This window comes from Alligator sinensis, unplaced genomic scaffold (assembly GCF_000455745.1).
Source record: "Alligator sinensis unplaced genomic scaffold, ASM45574v1 scaffold548_1, whole genome shotgun sequence".
NCBI classification, from domain to species: Eukaryota; Metazoa; Chordata; order Crocodylia; family Alligatoridae; genus Alligator; species Alligator sinensis.
The window spans coordinates 475,420-494,537 of NW_005842973.1; the positions used below are offsets into that span (position 1 = coordinate 475,420).

The 19,118-nt window shown below is 46.0% G+C and overlaps 1 protein-coding gene across 1 annotated transcript in view; it reads left to right on the forward strand.

Annotated features, from left to right (window-relative positions):
* The window catches only part of LOC102370926 (opsin-5-like), a 112,883-nt gene that overhangs the window by 72,105 nt on the left and 21,660 nt on the right, over positions 1-19,118 (forward strand). The window contains exons 3-5 of the mRNA XM_006036562.3: positions 385-547; positions 5,647-5,774; positions 16,492-16,826. Coding sequence (XP_006036624.2) covers positions 385-547; positions 5,647-5,774; positions 16,492-16,826 — 626 coding nt within the window. The remainder of the gene's footprint in view (positions 1-384; positions 548-5,646; positions 5,775-16,491; positions 16,827-19,118) is intronic.

The window sequence follows — 19,118 nt, forward strand, 5'->3', positions numbered from 1 at the left end:
GAAAATGTACCAAAGAAAGAATATATAAGGAGAGTGATTTAGGGGTCAGAGCACTGGGCTGGGACACAAGACATGAACATGACTGGTGCTACTACAAACCCCTAGGTGAAGGGCATCTTATGTAGATCATTTAGTTAAGTGGATAAAATCTGTATAAAGATTGTAAGAAGCTCTGATACTGTGGTAGTGAGGGCCATTTAAGTACCTAAATGGAAGGAAGGAAGGAAGGTTATCAAATGTTGTGTTTTTTGGGTTCTTTTAATGAAGGTGCTTACATTTTTTTTGAATGTTCATCCCATAAGCATTGGACATACATTATTTCCATGTAAAGAATATTAACCTAATTAACAAAAGTGTTTCATTCCATTTACTCTTTTTCCATAGGAATATGCTCCTTTTGTGGGAACACTGTTCTCCTGTATGTTTCATATAAGAAAAAGAATTTGCTGAAACCAGCAGAGTACTTCATAATCAACCTTGCAATCAGTGACCTTGGTATGACTCTGACCTTGTGCCCCCTAGCTGTAACATCCAGTTTTTCACACAGGTTTGTTCAATATGTACATGGTGTTTAACATCCTCTACACACACTGGAGGTCTTTGCCAGTGGAGACGCCTGCATTATTCTACCACTCTTATTGTAATGACAGAGAAAATTAATTACAGGGACTGAAAGAGGTTTGTTATAGAACAGCAGAGTTACTGAGCTGCAGGCTGCAATTAGCATTCTAGCCTGTTTTGAAGGCATTGACTTCCTGATTCCTACTGGAAAAAGTGGCAGGGATATTTCTTTCATGCAACTGCTTTACCTGCTGTCTTTTAATCTGCTGTGGGAGGAATCATAAAAGCAATTGGGAAATGTTTACCACCCTACTCTTTTTTTAGTGCTAGTCAAATATGATGAAGTTGCACTTAAAAACCTAAGGTAATCTGTAACTCCTGAGGATTCAGTTTTAATCCTGGGTTTTAAGATTTGAGTTAATTCTCAACCTACAATCCACCCCATAACTAGCTTTCCCCTCCTTTGCCCCTTCTTCTTCTCCCTATCTGTGACTTGTTAGATATTGGGCAGTATCTAGTGCATTCTGGAACTTCCCTAGGGAGCTTTATGAAATGGTGAAAGGGAAATAAGTGCTGTCCCAGGAAGGGCAGGAAGAGTCTAAATAGTTCTCTTCAGTGTTTTTCTCTGAATGCTGAGTTCTTAGGTGTATAGTATGTAATAGCATGATACTTATAATATTGGGCCTGTTGATATCGCTAAATTTCTTGTAATTGTGCAAGACTGGGTGCAAAGTGCTGTTTTATCTTTTCTGAATATTTCACAGCAAGACTGAAAGTGTGTGTGAAATTCTGAAAACTGAGAGAAATGTGTAAAGTTTTCAGTTAGCTGAAAAGGGTAACAGAAATTTGCAAGGTTTATTAAAACAAAACAGCTTAGTTTGGGCATAAAATGAGCTGGGAGGATGAATATTCTGTCTGCCCTTCATTTTAGTTCTAAGGGTGAATAGGTCAGAGGAAATATGGAGTCAAGAGAGCAGCTCGGTTTTCTCTGTGTGTCTGTATAGTAATGTAACAAGAAAGAGAAAAGTGTATGAGAAGGGTCAGCAGCAGCAGCGATGTTGTCCAAATCAGATGAAACTTCTTACTGTGAGGCGTGTGTAGATGAAACGGGGGCCCTAAATTGAAGTGGTGGGTTTTAAAAAACACCACTTCAATTTAGGGCTGATTAACCCCCTGTGTTGTGCACACCCCCCATTGACTTACCTGCCTCTGGCAGGGAGGGAAGGGCGAGCTGCCAGTAGGCACAGTGGTCCCTGGGCTGTGGGGAAGGGGGTGGTTCTTCCCTCTGCGGCAGCAGCGCCCCCACCCTGCCCCCAGGTTGCACCCACCCACAGGCACCTGGCTCGGGCAGTCCCGGGGGGTACCACAGCCGTAGTGCTAGTAGAAGCACTAGGCGGGGAGTGGGGGGTGTGGAATCAGGCTCACTGCATTTCTTCGGCAGAGCTGCTTTCCCGGACTGCTGCCAGGCTGCCTGCAGGGCTTCCTGCAGAGCCACAATGCTGCACAGAGCCCAGTGCTTTGCTCTGTGGCTGTAGGGGCAGCAAACTAAAACTCCTTGAAGTAGTTTTAGTTTGTGGCACCCCAAGTCACTTAAGGCGCATTACACTGCCAAATTTCCTTCAGTGGCTGGAATTAATGTGCAATACACCGCCGAGGCGTGCTAACACCGACACCATTATAGCGGTGCAAAAACAATTAGCCCACTTAAAGTGTTGTGCACACATTAATTACAGCTGCTGTAGCAAATTTGGCAGTGTAATGGATCTTAAATAACTTGGGGTCATTTGACTCCTCCTTTGAGGAGTTTTAGTTTGCTGCCATACCAGCCATGGAATGAAGCACTGGGCTCCATGTAGCTCAGGGGCTCTGAAGGAAGCCCTGCAGGCAGCCTGGCAGCAGCCTGGGAAACCAGACTCTGCCCAAGAGAGGGAAAAAAAAGCGGTGATCCTGATCTGTTTTTTTTTTTCTTCCCTGGAGCCTGCATGAGCTGCAAGGGGGCCCAGTGCTTCCCTCCATGGTTGTGGTGCCCTGGGACAGCCAGAGCTGAGTGCCAGCAGGCGGGTGCCGTCTGGGGGTGGGGGCCACCGCTGCTGCGGAGGGAAGCACCAGCCCTCCCCACAGGGACCACTCTGCCCGCTGGCAGCTTACCCTCCCCTCTCCGCCACTGGAGAGGCAGGTAAGTCGGGCATGTGCACGACACAGGGGTTTAATTGGCCCTAAATTGAAGCGGTGTTTTTAACCTCACAGACCAGTGGTTCAGGCACTCTCTTGACTCATGGACAACTTAAGTTGATTTATTTCCAAATAAGGGTGAGAGGGAATATGAATCCAGCACCCCCCGGTTGCAGATAAGTACCTTAATCACTGGGTTATTGGAGATAAAGATAATAACACCTCCAACACTTTCTGAATGGCACTTAAGTCTCCTTATATATCAAGCATTTTGTTTTGAAACTTCTCTTGGTTTTTTTGCTAAGAATGCATGAAATAGGAAAAACCATCTTGTTCTAGTCTAAGCATTCTGAATGCCATTTTTTATATTTTTTTTTCTTTTGGGTAGACCAATATATATTTTAGTAATATATTAATAGAGACCTGCTGAAATCATGATTGCGCAGAAATCATGAAATTGGGTGATTTTCATGAAATCTGTGGGGGAGAGGGCATGTTACTTACTACAAATAAAATACTGACTCCCCAGTGGCAGCCAACAGTCCTCCTGGCTGTACAGCTGGCTAGCAGGAAGGGATCTGCAAGCATGAAAGGAAGACTGAGATGGCTGTCATCCCCACCCCTTGCTGGTGATTGGCTGAGAGGGCTGCCAGTAATGTGGTCCAGCTCCTCTCTACCAATCAGCAGTGAGAGGTGGGGCTATATGATGGCCAGCCCTCTCAGTAAATCAGTGGTGAGGGGCAGGGCCATATAACAGAGGGCCATTTGAGGGGCAGGACCTCTCCACCAAGCAGTGGTGGAGGTTGGGGCCACTGGGCCTCTCTGCCAATTAGAGGTGTTGGGGTGGGAGTGGGGGGCAGCCCTGGTAAGCTCTTGAAAATGGTGGCTGACCCCATGTTTTGCCCACAGTCAGCTGGTAGGTAGACCTCTATATATTAAAGGCTACTGGGAGTTGTGTGATGACAGCTGCATAAATGTTTTATTTCGGTGTCAATTACGTATATACAAATGTAATATATCACTGTACCGATAGACACAGCAGGGAAGCTTTACATCCTGGGCAGCAGTGGTGCACAGGTTAGCTGCCAGCTGAGGTAATGTCTATTTTTGCTTCCCTCAACTCCCCCTCAAAGATAGCACCCCAGGGATTGCTGACCCAGTCACCCAGCCTCAGTTATGCTACTTCTATATCTTATTCTAAGACTTCAGGAGATTGTGGGGACCTGATCAAAAACACTCCACAGAAAACAAAAGAAAGTACCTTATTTACTAGAATATAAGAAAGACCCACTTCCAAATTAGATTTTATATATAGAAAATTTATGAATTTGTCATAATTTTCCAGGTGTAGAATCTAATTATTGGAGTATTGCCCTGAATTTGCCTCCTTCCCACTGCTACAGCAGAGAAAATCAGTCCGAGAGATCAGATACCCCTCTTGCCCTCTGCCTCCCCACTACTTTTCCCATCTGCAGACCCTTCCCCCCTCTTTACTGTCAGACCCTGCTCTCCCTGAGCACATGGAAGTGAGGAGCAAATCTGGAAACACTGAATTTAAAATTAAACATGGGTTAGTAATTTGCATGTAGTTCCTCCAGAATGTATGTTACCTTTTTTTTGGAAACTGCTGCAAGTTTTAGCACAGGTACTCCATAAATACCCTTTTAAGCAGCACTTCAACAACTACTTTTATATATAAACTATGCATGATATTAGTCCAAAGCCAAAAGGCTTATGATTTACCATTTAGTTCATTGGACTGGGTCCTAGCAGAGTCAACAACATTTTAAGCCATGGTGACTGCACAGCTTAGCACTGTTGAGTATGTGTGTATACTCTAGAATCCCCCTAACAAAGGATTCGTGTGTGCTAATTAGCCCCCCACTTATTACTGAAACCAGGTATTTTTGTCACAAATCCTGGAATCCTCCAAAATTTTATGTATAGATGAGACACAGGGCAGCTTGGTCCAGCTTCACCTCCTAGATGGCGGGGCCACAGTAATCATATGCTCAGACTGAGAGAAGGGCTGACAGAGGGATTCTGGTGAACTGTTTGGGGCCCATTTGTTGATGTTTGCCAGTCATTTAAGGCTGGTGAAGAAACAGGAATAATTGGAAATGGGAAAGAAAAGTGCCAGCCCAGCTGTGGGAGTGAAGAGGAAGTTGAAATCTATGCAGCATAGTGGCTCGCCATGACTTGAAATTGAATTGTTGCTGAGGGGGACTGCGCTTAGTGCTCATTAACCTACTCTGCATATTTTCTTCAGATGTGTTGAATTAACCTATACTGTGGTAGGTTGTCATCAGGATGCTTGTCCAATATGCCATGTGTTTTATAGTCGCATACAGTGTTGGCTGCATATAATCAGCTTCCTAGTTGGTTTCCATTACTGAGCATGTGCTGTTTTTGGTAGCAGTTTAATGATGAGCCAAGGTATTTAAGGTGGTTTCTTTGTATGCAAATGTAAGATGAGGGGCTTCCCCCCCATGGTGATTGGTGAAAAAAACCTTGTTTTGTATTTGAGTAAATACGGTAGCGCCTGACATGGTTTTGTCACAGGTGCTGCTTGAGCCTTTGCTAGGCATATATACAACTGAGGAGGGAAAAAGGAAAAGAACAGGATTGGTCAAATTTTTATGAAGGAACATTTTGCTATCATTTACATAGTTTCATGGGAAGCATAATTTTTGTGATAATAGGTTGATTTCAGTAAAATTATTTTTACGAAAAAATTGGGGGAACATCCTGTTTTGGTTAACTACTGACCAGCAATTAACAGTGTAGTAATTATTGTTTACCTTCACACAGTAAATGGTGAAAGTCAACATTTTAGCAACAACTGCTATATCCAGTTTTATAGTGGAGAAAGAATGTCTGTATCTAAATATTGACTGTCTTGGTTATTTTCAGATGGCTGTATGGTAAACATGTTTGCTTGTTCTATGCATTTTGTGCTGTATTGTTTGGGATCTGCAGTATGTCGACGCTGTCGTTATTGAGTATCGTGTGCTGCCTCAAAATCTGTTTCCCGGCTTATGGTAAGTTCATTTAATTCTCCCTCAGATTGTTAAATATCTTTCACTGCAACAGAGACTACCCACACTATCCTGTATAGCCTTAAAGTGATTGGCCCAAAATACTAATTTATGTTATCCCCAGTAATTGAATTGTGTGCTAGGAAAATCTAGTTTATTACTTGGGAGCCATCTTAAGCCCAGGTAGAAGACTGAGAAGAGAACCGAGAGGAAATAGAATCCTAGAATCCTAGAAGTAGGGTCGGAAGGGACCTTGTAGATCTTCAGGTCTGACCCCCTGCCTGGGCAGGAAGAAAACTGGGCTCAAATGACCCCAGCCAGGTAGGCATCAAGCCACTTCTTAAAGACCCCCAGGGTAGGAGCCAGCACCACTTCCCTTGGAAGTTGGTTCCAGATCCTAGCTGCCCTAACTGTGAAGTAGTTCCTACGGATGTCTAATCTAAACCTACTCTCCAACAACTTGTGGCCGTTATTCCTTGTTATCCTGGGGGGTGCTAGGGGAAACAAGGTCTCCCCCAAACCCTTCTGGTCCCCCCTAGTGAGTTTATAGATGGTCACCAGGTCCCCCCTCCGCCTTCTCTTGTGAAGGTTGAACAGGTTAAGGTCCCGTAGCCTCTCATTGTAGGGTCTGCCCTGCTGTCCCCGGATCATGCGGGTGGCCCTCCTCTGGACCCTCTCAATGTTGTCCACATCCCTCTTGAAGTGGGGTGCCCAGAACTGGACACAGTACTCCAGCTGTGGCCTGACCAGTGTCGCGTAGAGGGGGAGGATCACCTCCTTGGCCCTACTTGAGATGCACCTGTGGATGCACGATAGGGTCCGGTTAGCCCTGCCGACTGTGACCTCGCATTGTCAGCCCATGTTCATCTTGGAATCAATGATGACTCCAAGATCCCTTTCTGCCTCCGTGCTCTCAAGAAGGGAGTTTCCCATCTTATAAGTGTGCTGCCGGTTACTACTGCCCAAGTGCAGCACCCTGCACTTGTCCGTACTGAAACATATCCTGTTTTTGTTAGCCCACCCTTGCAACCTATCCAGGTCTTACTGCAGTCTTTAGGTCAAAAGCAAAACTGGCCTCAGATGATTTTATATTTGGGGTTTGCTAGTTAGTACCTTGGGTATCAGAGCAGATTGTGTTTTTTACTACTTACCTTTAATTTCATGTGACTGGCACTTGGCTACCTCTGATTTTCTGTAAATGACAGGAATGCATGCTGTATTTTTATGACAGTTCCACTATTCTTACTTTATTACCTTATTTTTCAGATAAGAGACAAGGCAGATAATATCAAAATACGTGGGGCATTTCAGTCTTACTACTAAAGAACAGCTTTGAAATTCTAATATCTCATTGCTACAGAACAACAGCATAGGTCAAATTGAGTCCCTTTAATTATGGCTGTAAAGATTGTGTGTTAATAGGAATTCACCATGGGCCCATACTCTCTGTTGTTAATTTGTTAAATTTGCCTCTGTGCTACAATTTCACTCAATAATTTAACCCAGAGGATGGCTTGCATTTTGAAAAATCAATCCAAGGGGAAGACATAGGGTATGGACAGGTGTTCATCTGTAGTAACACAAATGAAAAAAAGATACAGAGCATAACAGGTGTTCCAGCCCCCTGGCTGGAGAGCTACAGAAGGTGCCTCAGAAGCTGGATAGCTGCTGCTTGGTCCCCCAGTCCTTAGGGGAACCCAGTCACTGACAGCCTGCCTTTTCCCTTGCTGGGGAAGGGGGCAGACTGTTTTTGATCAGCTGGCAGCTGCTGAAAAGCATCAGCTGCCAGAAGCAACCATCTACCACTTGTGGGGATGGTAGGGATGAGGAGAACTGGCCTCTTTGTCCTCACCACCCTTGATAGTGCTACTGCCAGCTGGGGCTCTGGTGGTGGGAATTCCTATACACTGTAATACTCCTCCCTTTCCACTCCTCTGCCCACAGCCTGCCTGCTCTGCTGAAGAGATGATCAGCAAGGCTAGGCAGCCCAGGCCTCCACCATGGCCAGTTGAGCTGCAGCTCTCCTGTCTGCAGCCTCACAGCTGCTGCAGCCAGCTCTTTCTGTGGCTCTTGAAGTGAGAGTGGCAGTAGTAGGATCCCAGCAGAGCATGTTATCAAGAAGCCAGCCACTTTGCCTTCCTCTCCCCTGCTTCCTACCCCGCCCTGAGCCTTGAAGGGGGAGGGGGGGCAGACAGGAGGATGTGGGATGCTGATGATCCTAGAGACTCCTGTTGTGCTATGTGTATCTGCACAGGCATTAAATGTGCTGCTACAAAGTGTAGCTCTGCCAAGAAGTTTGTTTTTTGTAAGCAGTAATATTTTGTGGCACTGTGAATAGCTTGAATGGCTATAGGCTTGTTTTTTATAGTGCTACAGAAGGGTGTATTTAGTGATACAAATGTAATGCCTATCCATGGATGTAGTTAACATTTATAAAATAATTTGTAAAGCACTGCTTCATTCTCTATTAGGATATCACTGTTCAAACAGTTCAAAAGTGGCAAACATGTAGATCTGGATTGTGACCCCAGTGTAATAGTGCTCAATGCAACTCAAGTGGGACAAAGTGTTTACTTCAATCTATCTAGGTGGCGACCTCTCTTTGCTTTGGAATGAGGATGACTGCTCTGTAGATCCATTGGTGTTGCACAGATGTAGATTATACTAGAAAGAATTGACTGTGTAATATTCTAATATAGACCTGGCTCCTTGCTTTGCTGAGGAATATCCAGCACAAGTTGGGAAAAGGGACTTTTTCTGAGGTCTGAAGATGACATAAAGCTCATTTCTGCACTCCGTTAATTATGTTACTTTGTTCTGGTCTGCTTCCCCAGTATAACTTAGGATGGGAGAAAGGTACACATTTTCACTTTAATAAAGGTTTGATTTCTCCAAGAGCTGTTAGAACTGAGAAAGTCCTAGATTGGATGAAATGCATTGCTTTTTACCATGATATCTATTTCATGGTCTGCGCCCAGAGTTCTGGCACAGAATGCTTCCTGATGCAGAATGCAGGGAAAAATGCAAAGCCATGTCTTGGATCATTATACTTTACTTCGCTCTTGAGTTTCACCACAAATCATGCCTTTCTTTAGCTACTTCTCAGTTCTTTAGCTACTTCCTTTCTTTAGCTACTTTCCATCGTGGAGTGAGCTCCATCTGTTAAAATACTTACTGTCCTCTTCCATTCCACACCTATTTTGTCCAAAGCTGTGATTATACTGGTGACAGTGTCCTCTCTTGCGGTTCTGTCTTTCATTAGTACTAACTCCTTCAAACTCCTCTTTAACATTCATGCCGTTATTGACACCTCAAACAAACACAGCAAACTGTGCAATGTTAGTCACATCTGTGCTTTCATAGAGTCACAGAATAGGATTGAAAGGAACCTCATGATGACATCTAGTTCAACCCCCTGCTCAAGGCAGGATCATCCCTGACTAAACAGTCCTAGTTAAGCGTCTGTCAAACTTGCCCTTAAAGGCCTCTGAGGGTAGATATTCCACAACCTGTCTGGGTAGCCTATCATGTTTCTCAGTACTTTTGTCATTATGGCTCACTGCTAGACTGTTTCTAATTTTCTAGACCTTTCTTGACACAATACTCCAGACAAGGCCTCACCAGTGTCAAATAGAATAGAAAGATCACTTCCCTTGATTTGCAAGTGATGCTTCTATCAATACATCTAAATATACTTTTTTGTTTTTGTTTTTGCAACAAGGGCATACTGTTGCAAAATATTCAGATTATGGTCCACTGTAACCCCCAGGTCCTTTGCAGTACTGTAGCAAGTCCTTCCCTAGTGTATACTTGTTCAGGCACAAAAAGCAGGTGCACACTGTGGGTGATCTATGTGGCCCTGACGTAGTTCAACTAGAGAACATTATAGTCTGATTTAGGGCCTTGCTGCACATTGGGGCTGTGCAAAATTTCAGTGGCCGTTTCGTTTAGTTTCGGATACAGATGTTTTGGTGGCTGAAGCACCAAATCCGAAATGAAATGCAAAGTTCCAAATCAGCTGTGAAATGAAACAGATCCATCCAAAATGTTTTGCAAATGTTTCATAAATGTTTCGGATGTTTCAGAGGTGGGCTTGAACTAAGGAGGGGAGGGTGGGGGGAAGGACTGCTCTGCTATTGACATGTGTAGCTGGCCAGTGACAACAATCTGTCCCTGAGGTCCCTTCCAATCCCAGTGCTCCAGGGGAGGGACAGAGAAGCACCATAAAAGGCTGTTTGTGAACTGCTGTCTGCCATTTTGCAGCTGTGTCTGTCTGTGTAGCAGCAGCCAAGAGCAGCACCTGTAAGCTTGCATCTTGGTAGTGCCTTCCTACCAAGTTGTAGCCAAACCTTTCCTATTTACCCTTGCCTACCCTCCCTATTGTTATCTCTTGCAATTCCTTCTTCCTCAAAAACTCTGTTCTTCTTATTTTTTTCCCTCCAAACAAAAAGAGAGCAGTGCTTTGCCTGGCAGTGTTTCATCACGAGTTCCCCCTCCCCCAAACTTAGATGCACTCACTTTCCCAGCACTAGCAGGCGTGAGGCTTCTGGTGCTAGTGGCAGCAAGGAAGTGGGACCAGTGCCTGCATCTGCATCCCCTCCAATAATGACAGCTATAATAACCACCAGCATGACAAGCAGCACCAGCATGACAATCTCCTCCACCCCCATTTCAGTTCCCAGCCTGAGCCTTCCAGTGCCAGAGGAGGTGCTGGATCTGGAAGCAGGGGACCTGAGCACCCTAGCAAAATAAATTCTGCGGATCAAGGAGGAATCTGAGTTTGTGCTCCACTCCCCTCCAAGTTCCCCTAGAGCCAGGTCTCCTTCTCTGAAAGGCAGTTTGGAGGAGGTTGACGTTGAGGTTGTGGAGGCAAGTGGCTCAGCTGAGTCAGCTCCTCCTGTTGTTGTGCCTGTGCCTGCTGAGAAGAAGGATCAGGCAGGATCTGCACTTGCACCCCAGAAGCGAGGAGGTAGTGTGGTGTGGGATCATTTTGAGGTGGTAGATGATCCCACATATGCTATCTGCCTGCACTGCTGATGTAAGATCAGCTGGGGCAAGGAGGTGACACACTTCAGCACCATGGGGATGCCGATGCATCTCAGGAGGCACCACCCCCTTTCCCTTGCACGTCCTCAGCCTGGCACCGGTGGGAGCGTACCAATAAGAAGTCCCCCTCTCACTCCAAACCCTCCCTCCCCAAGAAGTCAAGGCAGGCCACCCTGAAACAGTGGGGCAAAGGTGGACAGAAAAGGGGGCATGTTGCAAAGGTTAGTGAGATCACCTAGAGCATTGGGGAGATGCTCTGGATGGCCAGCCCTCCCCCTTGTTGAGCGGCTAGTGTTCAGGCAGCCTATGGTGCTCATGGCCCCATCCTACCAAGTGCCCACATGCACTACCAGTAGTAGGATGGTGCCATCTCTGTATGATGCATGCAGGGAGTACTTGAGGGAGGAGTTGTGCAAGGCAGGTCTGTAGGTGACCTTGCATTTCACCTCGGACATCTGGAGCAGCCAGGGTGGAGATCATGCCTACCTCTCTCTCATGGGGCACTGGTGCCATCAGTCAGGCCATCAGTGGGCTCTCTTTCAAGTCAAGGTGATGGATGAGTCCCACACAGCAATGGAGATCATGGTGGCCATAAACTGCATGGTGCATCGGTGGCTCATTGGTTAGGGTTCATAGTCACTGACAATGGGGCCAATATCATCAAGTTAGTACGTGATGCCAACTTTGTTGGCATCCACTGTGTGGCACGCACGTTCCACTTCATAGTCAGGGACACCTTGGAGGGGGACAGGGCTTCTAGTGACGGCACGGTCACAACTGGCCAGCTCATTTCGAAATGCAAGAAGGTGGTGGGCTACTACCACCGGAGCATCAAGGGGGGCAACATGCTGCAGGATGAACAGACAGAGCTGAGTGTTCCACAGCACAAAATCGTGCAGGATGTGGAGACTCCGTGGAACTCCACATATCTGATGCTGGAAAGTCTGGTGAAGCAACAGAAGGCCATCATGAGATGGCCTTGCTCAGGGAGATTGGGATCAGTGGCCCCCTGAACAGAGCTGAGTGGGATACCATCTCCCAGATCTTAGTGGTCCTCAAGCCATTCCTTGAGGCCGCTGAGACCATCAGCACTGGCAATGCCCTCCTTAGCCAGGTGATTCCTGTAGTGAGAGAACTTGAGAACCAAATGGAGAAGTTCCAGAGGATGGGGGTTGGAGGTTCCTGCCTGGTACGAGCTGCTGTCACCAGATATGCAGGCACTGGTGAAGTAGCTGAGGGAGGGCATGAAGAAATGGCTGGATCCATTGTGGTCCAGTACGGTCCACATGCTGGCAGCCTTGTGTGACCCAAGGATAAAGGGGAGTGTATATGGCAACAAAACCCTGGATCACTGGACGGAGGTGCTGTGAACAGAGTCTGCGAGGCAGAAGGGCACAGGCAGGGGGATGTGGAAGAGGGGAATCCACCTTCCCGTGCCAGTACTCCCAACAGCAGCCAGTCTCCTCTACAACAGCTGCTACCAATGTGGGCCAAGGGCATGGCTTCAATGGTGGGGTCCAGAGGCACCAGACCCCAGCTTTGGGCAGGTAGCATGGAGGTGGAGCCACTAGACTGCGACCCCTTGGCCTATTCAGCAACCCACCACCAGATGTGGCAGGATCTGGCCATGGTTACCTGGGAACACCTACCATGTCCACTGATCAGTGTTCCAAGTGAGAGGGTGTTCGGCATCACTGGGGATGTTGTGACACTCCAGCACACCTCCTTAGTTTGGTGGAGCAGCTACTGTTTCTCAAGGTGAACATCCTGCTGCTGGGGTTCCTTGAGCTCCACATGCAGATGGAGTGAGTGCCACTCCATCCGCACCTGTTTCTTTTTAAAATTTTTTTGAAACCATTTAATGCCCTGCTCTCATACCTGGAGGCGGCACTCACTGCATCACCAGCCAGCAGGAGAAGAACATGTCTCTGCTGAGCTCCTGTTCCAGGATGAATTTGGAGGTATAGCCTGGGGTTATGGGGAAGGAGATGGCCCCAGGTCCTGGGCATTACCTGAACCTGCACCCTGCCAGAATTGGGAGGCCTGGTGGGACTGCCGGTGGTGCAACAGCCCCCAAGAAATGCCAGGACTGAGGACCTCCCTGGTGAAAGGTGGGTAGGAGGCACTTTATAACCTCCAGCCACCACATACATGCCCAGTTCTGGCTAGGGAATTCCCAAATCTGTAAGATCTTTGAGAGGCCTGAGGCTTGCTTGTTGCAGTGGAGTGGTGAGGCTCCAGGTGAGCTTAGCTGCCTGTGGTGCCATCTGCGAGGCATAGGCTTTTGGATTTAAAACCCTTCATCAGACTGAGGAAGTATCTGCAGTTGCTATGTGCGCTCCTCCTGGATGGATTCATAGATTCATAGATGTTAGTGTCAGAAGGGACCTCAGTAGATCATCAAGTCTGACCCCCTGCCCTGTGCAGGAACGAGTGTTGGGATCATACTACCCCAGCCAGCTATCTATCCAACCTACTCCTGAAGACCCCCAAGGTAGGGGAAAGCACCACCTCCCTTGGGAGTACATTCCAGAGCCTGGCAGCCCTAACTGTAAAGTAATGCCCCTTGATATCAAGCCTGAACTGGCTCTCAATCAATTTGTAGCCGTTATTCCTTGTTATCCCAGGTTCCTTGATGAATTTATAGACAGCCATAAGATCACCTCCGAGCCTTCTCTTGTGAAGGCTGAAGAGATCTAGGTCCCTCAGTGTCTCCTCATAGAGCCTTGCCTGCAGGCCTCTGACCATATGAGTGGCCCTCCTCTGAACCCTCAAGAATCTCCGCAACCCTCTTGAAGTGCGACAACCAAAACTGGACACAGTACTTCGCTAACCCCTGACACCTCAATTTACATTTTCACTGACTGACTTTCTTGCCTGCGTTGCATGCCAGCCTCTGGCTTCTTTACTGTTCCTTCCATCCAGGAAGAGCACACATGCCAACTGCAGATGCTTCTGCAGCCTGACAAAGGGTTTTTAAACTCGAAAGCTTGCAAAGAACAATTTTTCCAACTATTCAGTTGCTCTAATAAAAGGTATCAGATTGATCCTAAAAACCTTGTTTGGGCTATGTCCTTAGACCAACATGGCTACAACCTACACCCCTTAATACATACAAGTGACACAAGTTTTGCTTTCAGCAGTTTGAGGTGCAGTTTCACAGAAACCCCTGCACCACTGTACCTGAAACCTGCCAGGCCTCATGCCCGCCTGAGGGGTGATGTATGTGGCAGGACAGGTGCTAATGAAGGCAGCCATTTAATGCCCCCTCAGAGTTGGAGATGACAGTTTAGTTCTCATCAGCCAGCAGGGGAAGAACATCTCCCTGCTGAGCTCCTGTGCCAGGAAGAACTTGGAGGTATAAGGGCTGGGGCTATATGGGGAGGAGGAGGATCCACATCATCCTGGGCATGACCTAAAACTTCACCCTGCCAAGGTAGAGAGGCCTGGGTGGGACTTCCAGTGGTGTAGCAGCCCCAGGAAATACCAGGACCGTGAACCTCCCTGGTGAAAGGTGGGTAGGAGGCACCTGATAACCTCCAGCCACTGCACTATCATGGCTGGGGAAAGCCCAGACTGTAAGATCTTTGAGAGGCCTGAGGCTTACTGGTTGCAGTGGAGTTGAGGGTGAGAACAGGGGCTACCATCCCTGCAATTTTCATCCTGCTGTGCTTTAACACACACACCAAGTCACACATCATGAATTTTGCTTTGAACAGTTTGAGGTGCATTTTCCCAGAAACCCCTGCACCTATCTCCTTGAAACCTGGCAGGATTCATGGTCTCAGAAAGGGGATACCATCCATGCTAGTTTCATCCAATGCAGAAAAGAAATGACCAAGTTATAGAAAGTTTTGTGATTCCCCATTATAGCCTATGGCCAAAACACCAAAACAGCGTTGAAATTCAAAACCAGTTTTGAAACAATTTCTGCCTAAACAAAACGGGACAGCGATCCAAAACACTGAAACGAATCACTGTCCCTCTGAAACGCCGAATCCAATCCGAAACAAAACACTGCTGTTTTGCACAGACTTGTAAAACACTGAAATGAAACACTGTCCCTCTGAAACGCTGAATCCGAAACCAAAACAAAACACAGCTGTTTCACACACTGCTATTGCACATTACTTTTAGGCGGTTCCTGGAGCTCCTAACCCCTGGATTTCCAGACATTTACACCTGAAACTAGTTTTAAGGACACTTTAGGCAGCTTAAAGTTACATCAGGCCAGGGCAGGTTTAACTCTGATCCACATTATTCAGCTTGTGTTACATGAATGTGTAGTCACTTTGCACAGATGAGTCACCCATGTTGCAGTCCTCCAGCATCCAGGATGCAGTGTTCCCTCTCCTGCCCTTTTATTCCCTGTGAACAAGCTTTCCACTCTGAACTGTACTGCCAATCCAATTCCTCCCTTACCACACTTCCCCAAATTCCTTTTCCTTTCCACTTCCCATTTCATTACCCAACCCTATCCCATTAGCTCTCTGCCTCAACCCTCCTCATAGTATGCGCCCCCCACAGAATCCTGTCCTGGCTCACCAGCCCTGTAGCGGCTACTCATAACTGCACTTCCTCGTCAGGCCCCTGTTCACCAGCCCTCTAGTGGCAAGTCACATCTGTTCAGGAGTGGACAGTTAGAGAAAGTTTTTAGGTTTAAAGTGCGACTTCTCCGAGCTCAAGCGAGCACTAACACTGTTGATCAGTCTTTGAGCAGCTCAAAGTGCAGTATGTAACAAGGCCCTTACAGTAGCTAAGGAGCGTGAGGCCACCTTTAACTCTTATTTAGTGTTACGCTTACAGAGGATACTGAGAATCCCAAGAAAAATTTTAGGAAAAGATAGTGGACCAAGTAACCTGCTGTATGTTTGATGCCTCTGATTTACATGAACAATATTTTCACTGTTGGCAAAAATATCTTCAGTGTAGGAGTGCCTCATGTTAGTGCCTCATAGTAGCATAAGAGAAATTCCCTTTGATTGAAATCAGAAATATTAGCTATATTTTTCCATGTCAAGGGCATTTCCTTCTACAGGATTGTTTATGTATAATTCTTTAGTTTCCAGTTTGTTTTCAGTCTCCTTGAACTTCCTGGCACTGCCCCTTTTGTCAAGAAACCTTCCCTTTCCATCTTCTCTGGCAAGAAGCTAGGGAAATACATGCTTTGGCAGGGGGGTGTCTGTAAAAGACTGAAATGTCTCTTGTGTAACCCACCCTGCTTGTAGTTATGTTGAGCACAAGATATTTTAAATGGATTTTTGTGGCAATTTTTCATTGGAAAAGCAAGCCAGGGTTACTATTGTAGCATCTTTGAGCCTAAGTCATTGACTAACGATCCACTGTGCCAGGTGAGTCCAAGCATGGAACAAAAATATAGTTTCTACCCCAGAGGAGCTTACAGTCAAAGTTTTTTTTTTTAAAGTCAAAAGATGATGGGTGAATACAGACAGCAAAGCATCACAAAGAGACGATGGGAGAGTCATAATCAGTAGATAGTGGTTCAAGGGAGGAGAATAAAGTCTTGAGAGGACTTCTTCATACATCATAGGAAATTGCCCTTATTTGCCTCGATACATTAAAAGGGGCTTCTGTCACTGGACCTTGGCTTGTATGGTTAGCAGTCACTATATTGCTATGCACAGTTCTTCACTAATTCTTTCTTGTCTTCCAGGGAACAGATTCAAGCAAGACCATGGTCGAATCTTGTTAACCTGTGCTTGGACCTATGCAGCAATATTTGCCTTTTCACCTCTAGCTCACTGGGGAGAGTATGGAGAAGAACCGTATGGTACCGCTTGTTGCATTGACTGGCATTCAGCTAATGTCAGTGTGGTGGCAATGTCTTACATAGTAGCTGTCTTTATCTTCTGCTTTATCCTCCCATGTGGGGTAATTGTCACATCCTACACCCTTATTTTAATAACTGTGAAAGAATCCAGAAAAGCAGTGGAACAGCATCTCTCAGGCACCACCAGGATGAGCAACATGCAGGCTATTACAATCAAGGTATTTTTAAATTTTTCTTTTCAAGTCACATTCTGTGTATATAGGCAGTGCCCTTTTAGAGTTCTAGGGGACCCTGAGAGAGGAGTAAGAAAGGATAACTTAATTCTGGATTGTTTTTTAGGCCAGAGAGCAATATTCCCTTGTACAGCCTCACTTCATACCAGTGAACTGTTTTTGCAAAAACCTTGGGGGATAGCTGTGAGGTTTCTGTAGTTTTTTCTGTAGGCTATGCTAAAAGTAGCATGTCAGAATGTCTTAGTAGTTCTGATAGGACTGGTCTCATAGACATTTCAGGGATTTTTTTAATGTTTTGAATATTTAGTAAAATATTTTGGAAGAGTATAAAAGAAAAATTATGCAGACTGCAATAAAATTATGACACGTGAAATTGAAAAAGCTACATCACATATCCTGAATAAGTTTACACCTCATTTATGTAGCTGCCAGGCTTTGGAACTGCCTTCTTAAATGTGTATATCTGAGTTGTATTTTGACCTTTCATGGGTGTGTCTACATAAGACATTTACTGTGCAGTTGACTAACTGTGCAGTAAATGTCTCAGCGTCTACATGTGCACCCTTACTAGGACACATGAAACTAATAAACTTCTCTGTAGGGTAGTACTTGTAAATACAGGTACTACTCTGTTGCAGAGGGTTTTTTTTCCATGCACAACAGTGCACATGTAGACACTGACCAGCTGGCTGGGGCATGAAGGTGCTTCAGTGCGGGGGCTGCCTGCCAGTTAACCCTGCATTGAAGCAGCCTTGTACTCCAGCCAGCCTCTCCTCAGCACATTGAGCCTGGTTGGAGCAGCCCTGGGATGGCAGGCTGACCCGCTGCCAGTCGGGGCTTCTCTGACTGGACTCCACATGCTGTGCTTGAATAAACTCTGGAGCTAATTGCTCTGGAGTTGCGTGCTCCCAGGCACATGTTCAAATGGCACTCGGGAGCAATAAGCTACAGAGTTTATTCATGTGTACTAATTACATGTGTAGATGCGCTCCATGTGTGTAGCCTTTCCTTTATGCTCCCAGAATCACCTGTCTTTTTCCTGGAGTCTGCCATCTCACAGCTTACTTCAATCCCCACTGTATTTGCTTCCAGTATTTTGGTTCTCTCTCTTGATCTTTCTATTTTTGGAAAATTTGAAACACAAAATATGTTATTGTCTTACTTAGTAACATAAACTCTTATGTAAGTTTGTTTCATATAAGAAAAAAAGATGAGTCATTTTATATTGAAGGGGCATTATAATACTATCTTACAGAAATGTCTTGTTAGCAAATAGTTTCATGTGATGTTTACAATATTGTTTGGCAAACGCATAGAAGCATTATCTAGATCAAAAAGAAAGGAAATATAAACCTAGATTGCAGACAAAAAGTGAGAAGTAGCTAAATGATGTGACCTAGATCTCATGCCTATAAATCAGTATTGGAGTGAACAGATTGTTTTAACTGAGGGTAGCCTGAACACCAGCATAAACAAATGATCTGATATGAATGTTCATACAACTTCAGTGTGCTGAGAGGACAGAAGCTTAAACAGTTCGTCTACCTCTCTACAGCAGACACCTCTCCTTTCTCAGCCAAAATTCGGTCCGTCTGCCATCTCCTTTTGGATGTACTGCCATCAGCTTAAACTCAATCTGGCTAAAACAGCTCTTAATCTCCCCTGGAAGCTCTCTCCATTACCTTTCTTCCCAATCACTGTGGAAAAGTGCCAGCCTCCTGCCTTTTGTAACCCATGTGTTATCTTCACCTTGAACATTTATTTTGGTTCTCTCATCAAGTTTTCTAAGTTTCATAGTAGCTAGGGTCAGGAGGGACCTGAATAGATCATCTAGCCTGACCCCCTGTCACAGGCAGGAATGAATGCTGGGTTCACAAGACCCCAGACAGGTAATTGTCCAACCTCCTCTTGAATTTGCCCAAGGTAGGGGCGAGGACCACTTCCCTGGGAAGTTGGTTCCAGATTGTGGCCACCCTAACTATAAAATATTGCCTGCTGATCTCTAACCTAAACCTTTTCTCCATCAGCTTATGACCATTGTTCCTTGTCACCCCAGGTGGTGCCAGGGAGAAAAGGGCTCTGCCTATTTGCTGTTGATCTCCCCTGATGAGTTTGTAGGCAGCCACCAGGTCCCCCCTCAGCCTCCTCTTGCTGAGGCTGAATAGGTTCAGGTCCTTAAGTCTCTCCTCGTAGGGCCTATCCTGCTGCCCTCTCACCAAGCAGGTGGCCCTCTTCTGAACCCTCTCCAGGCTGGCCACATCCCTTTTGAAGTGCGGC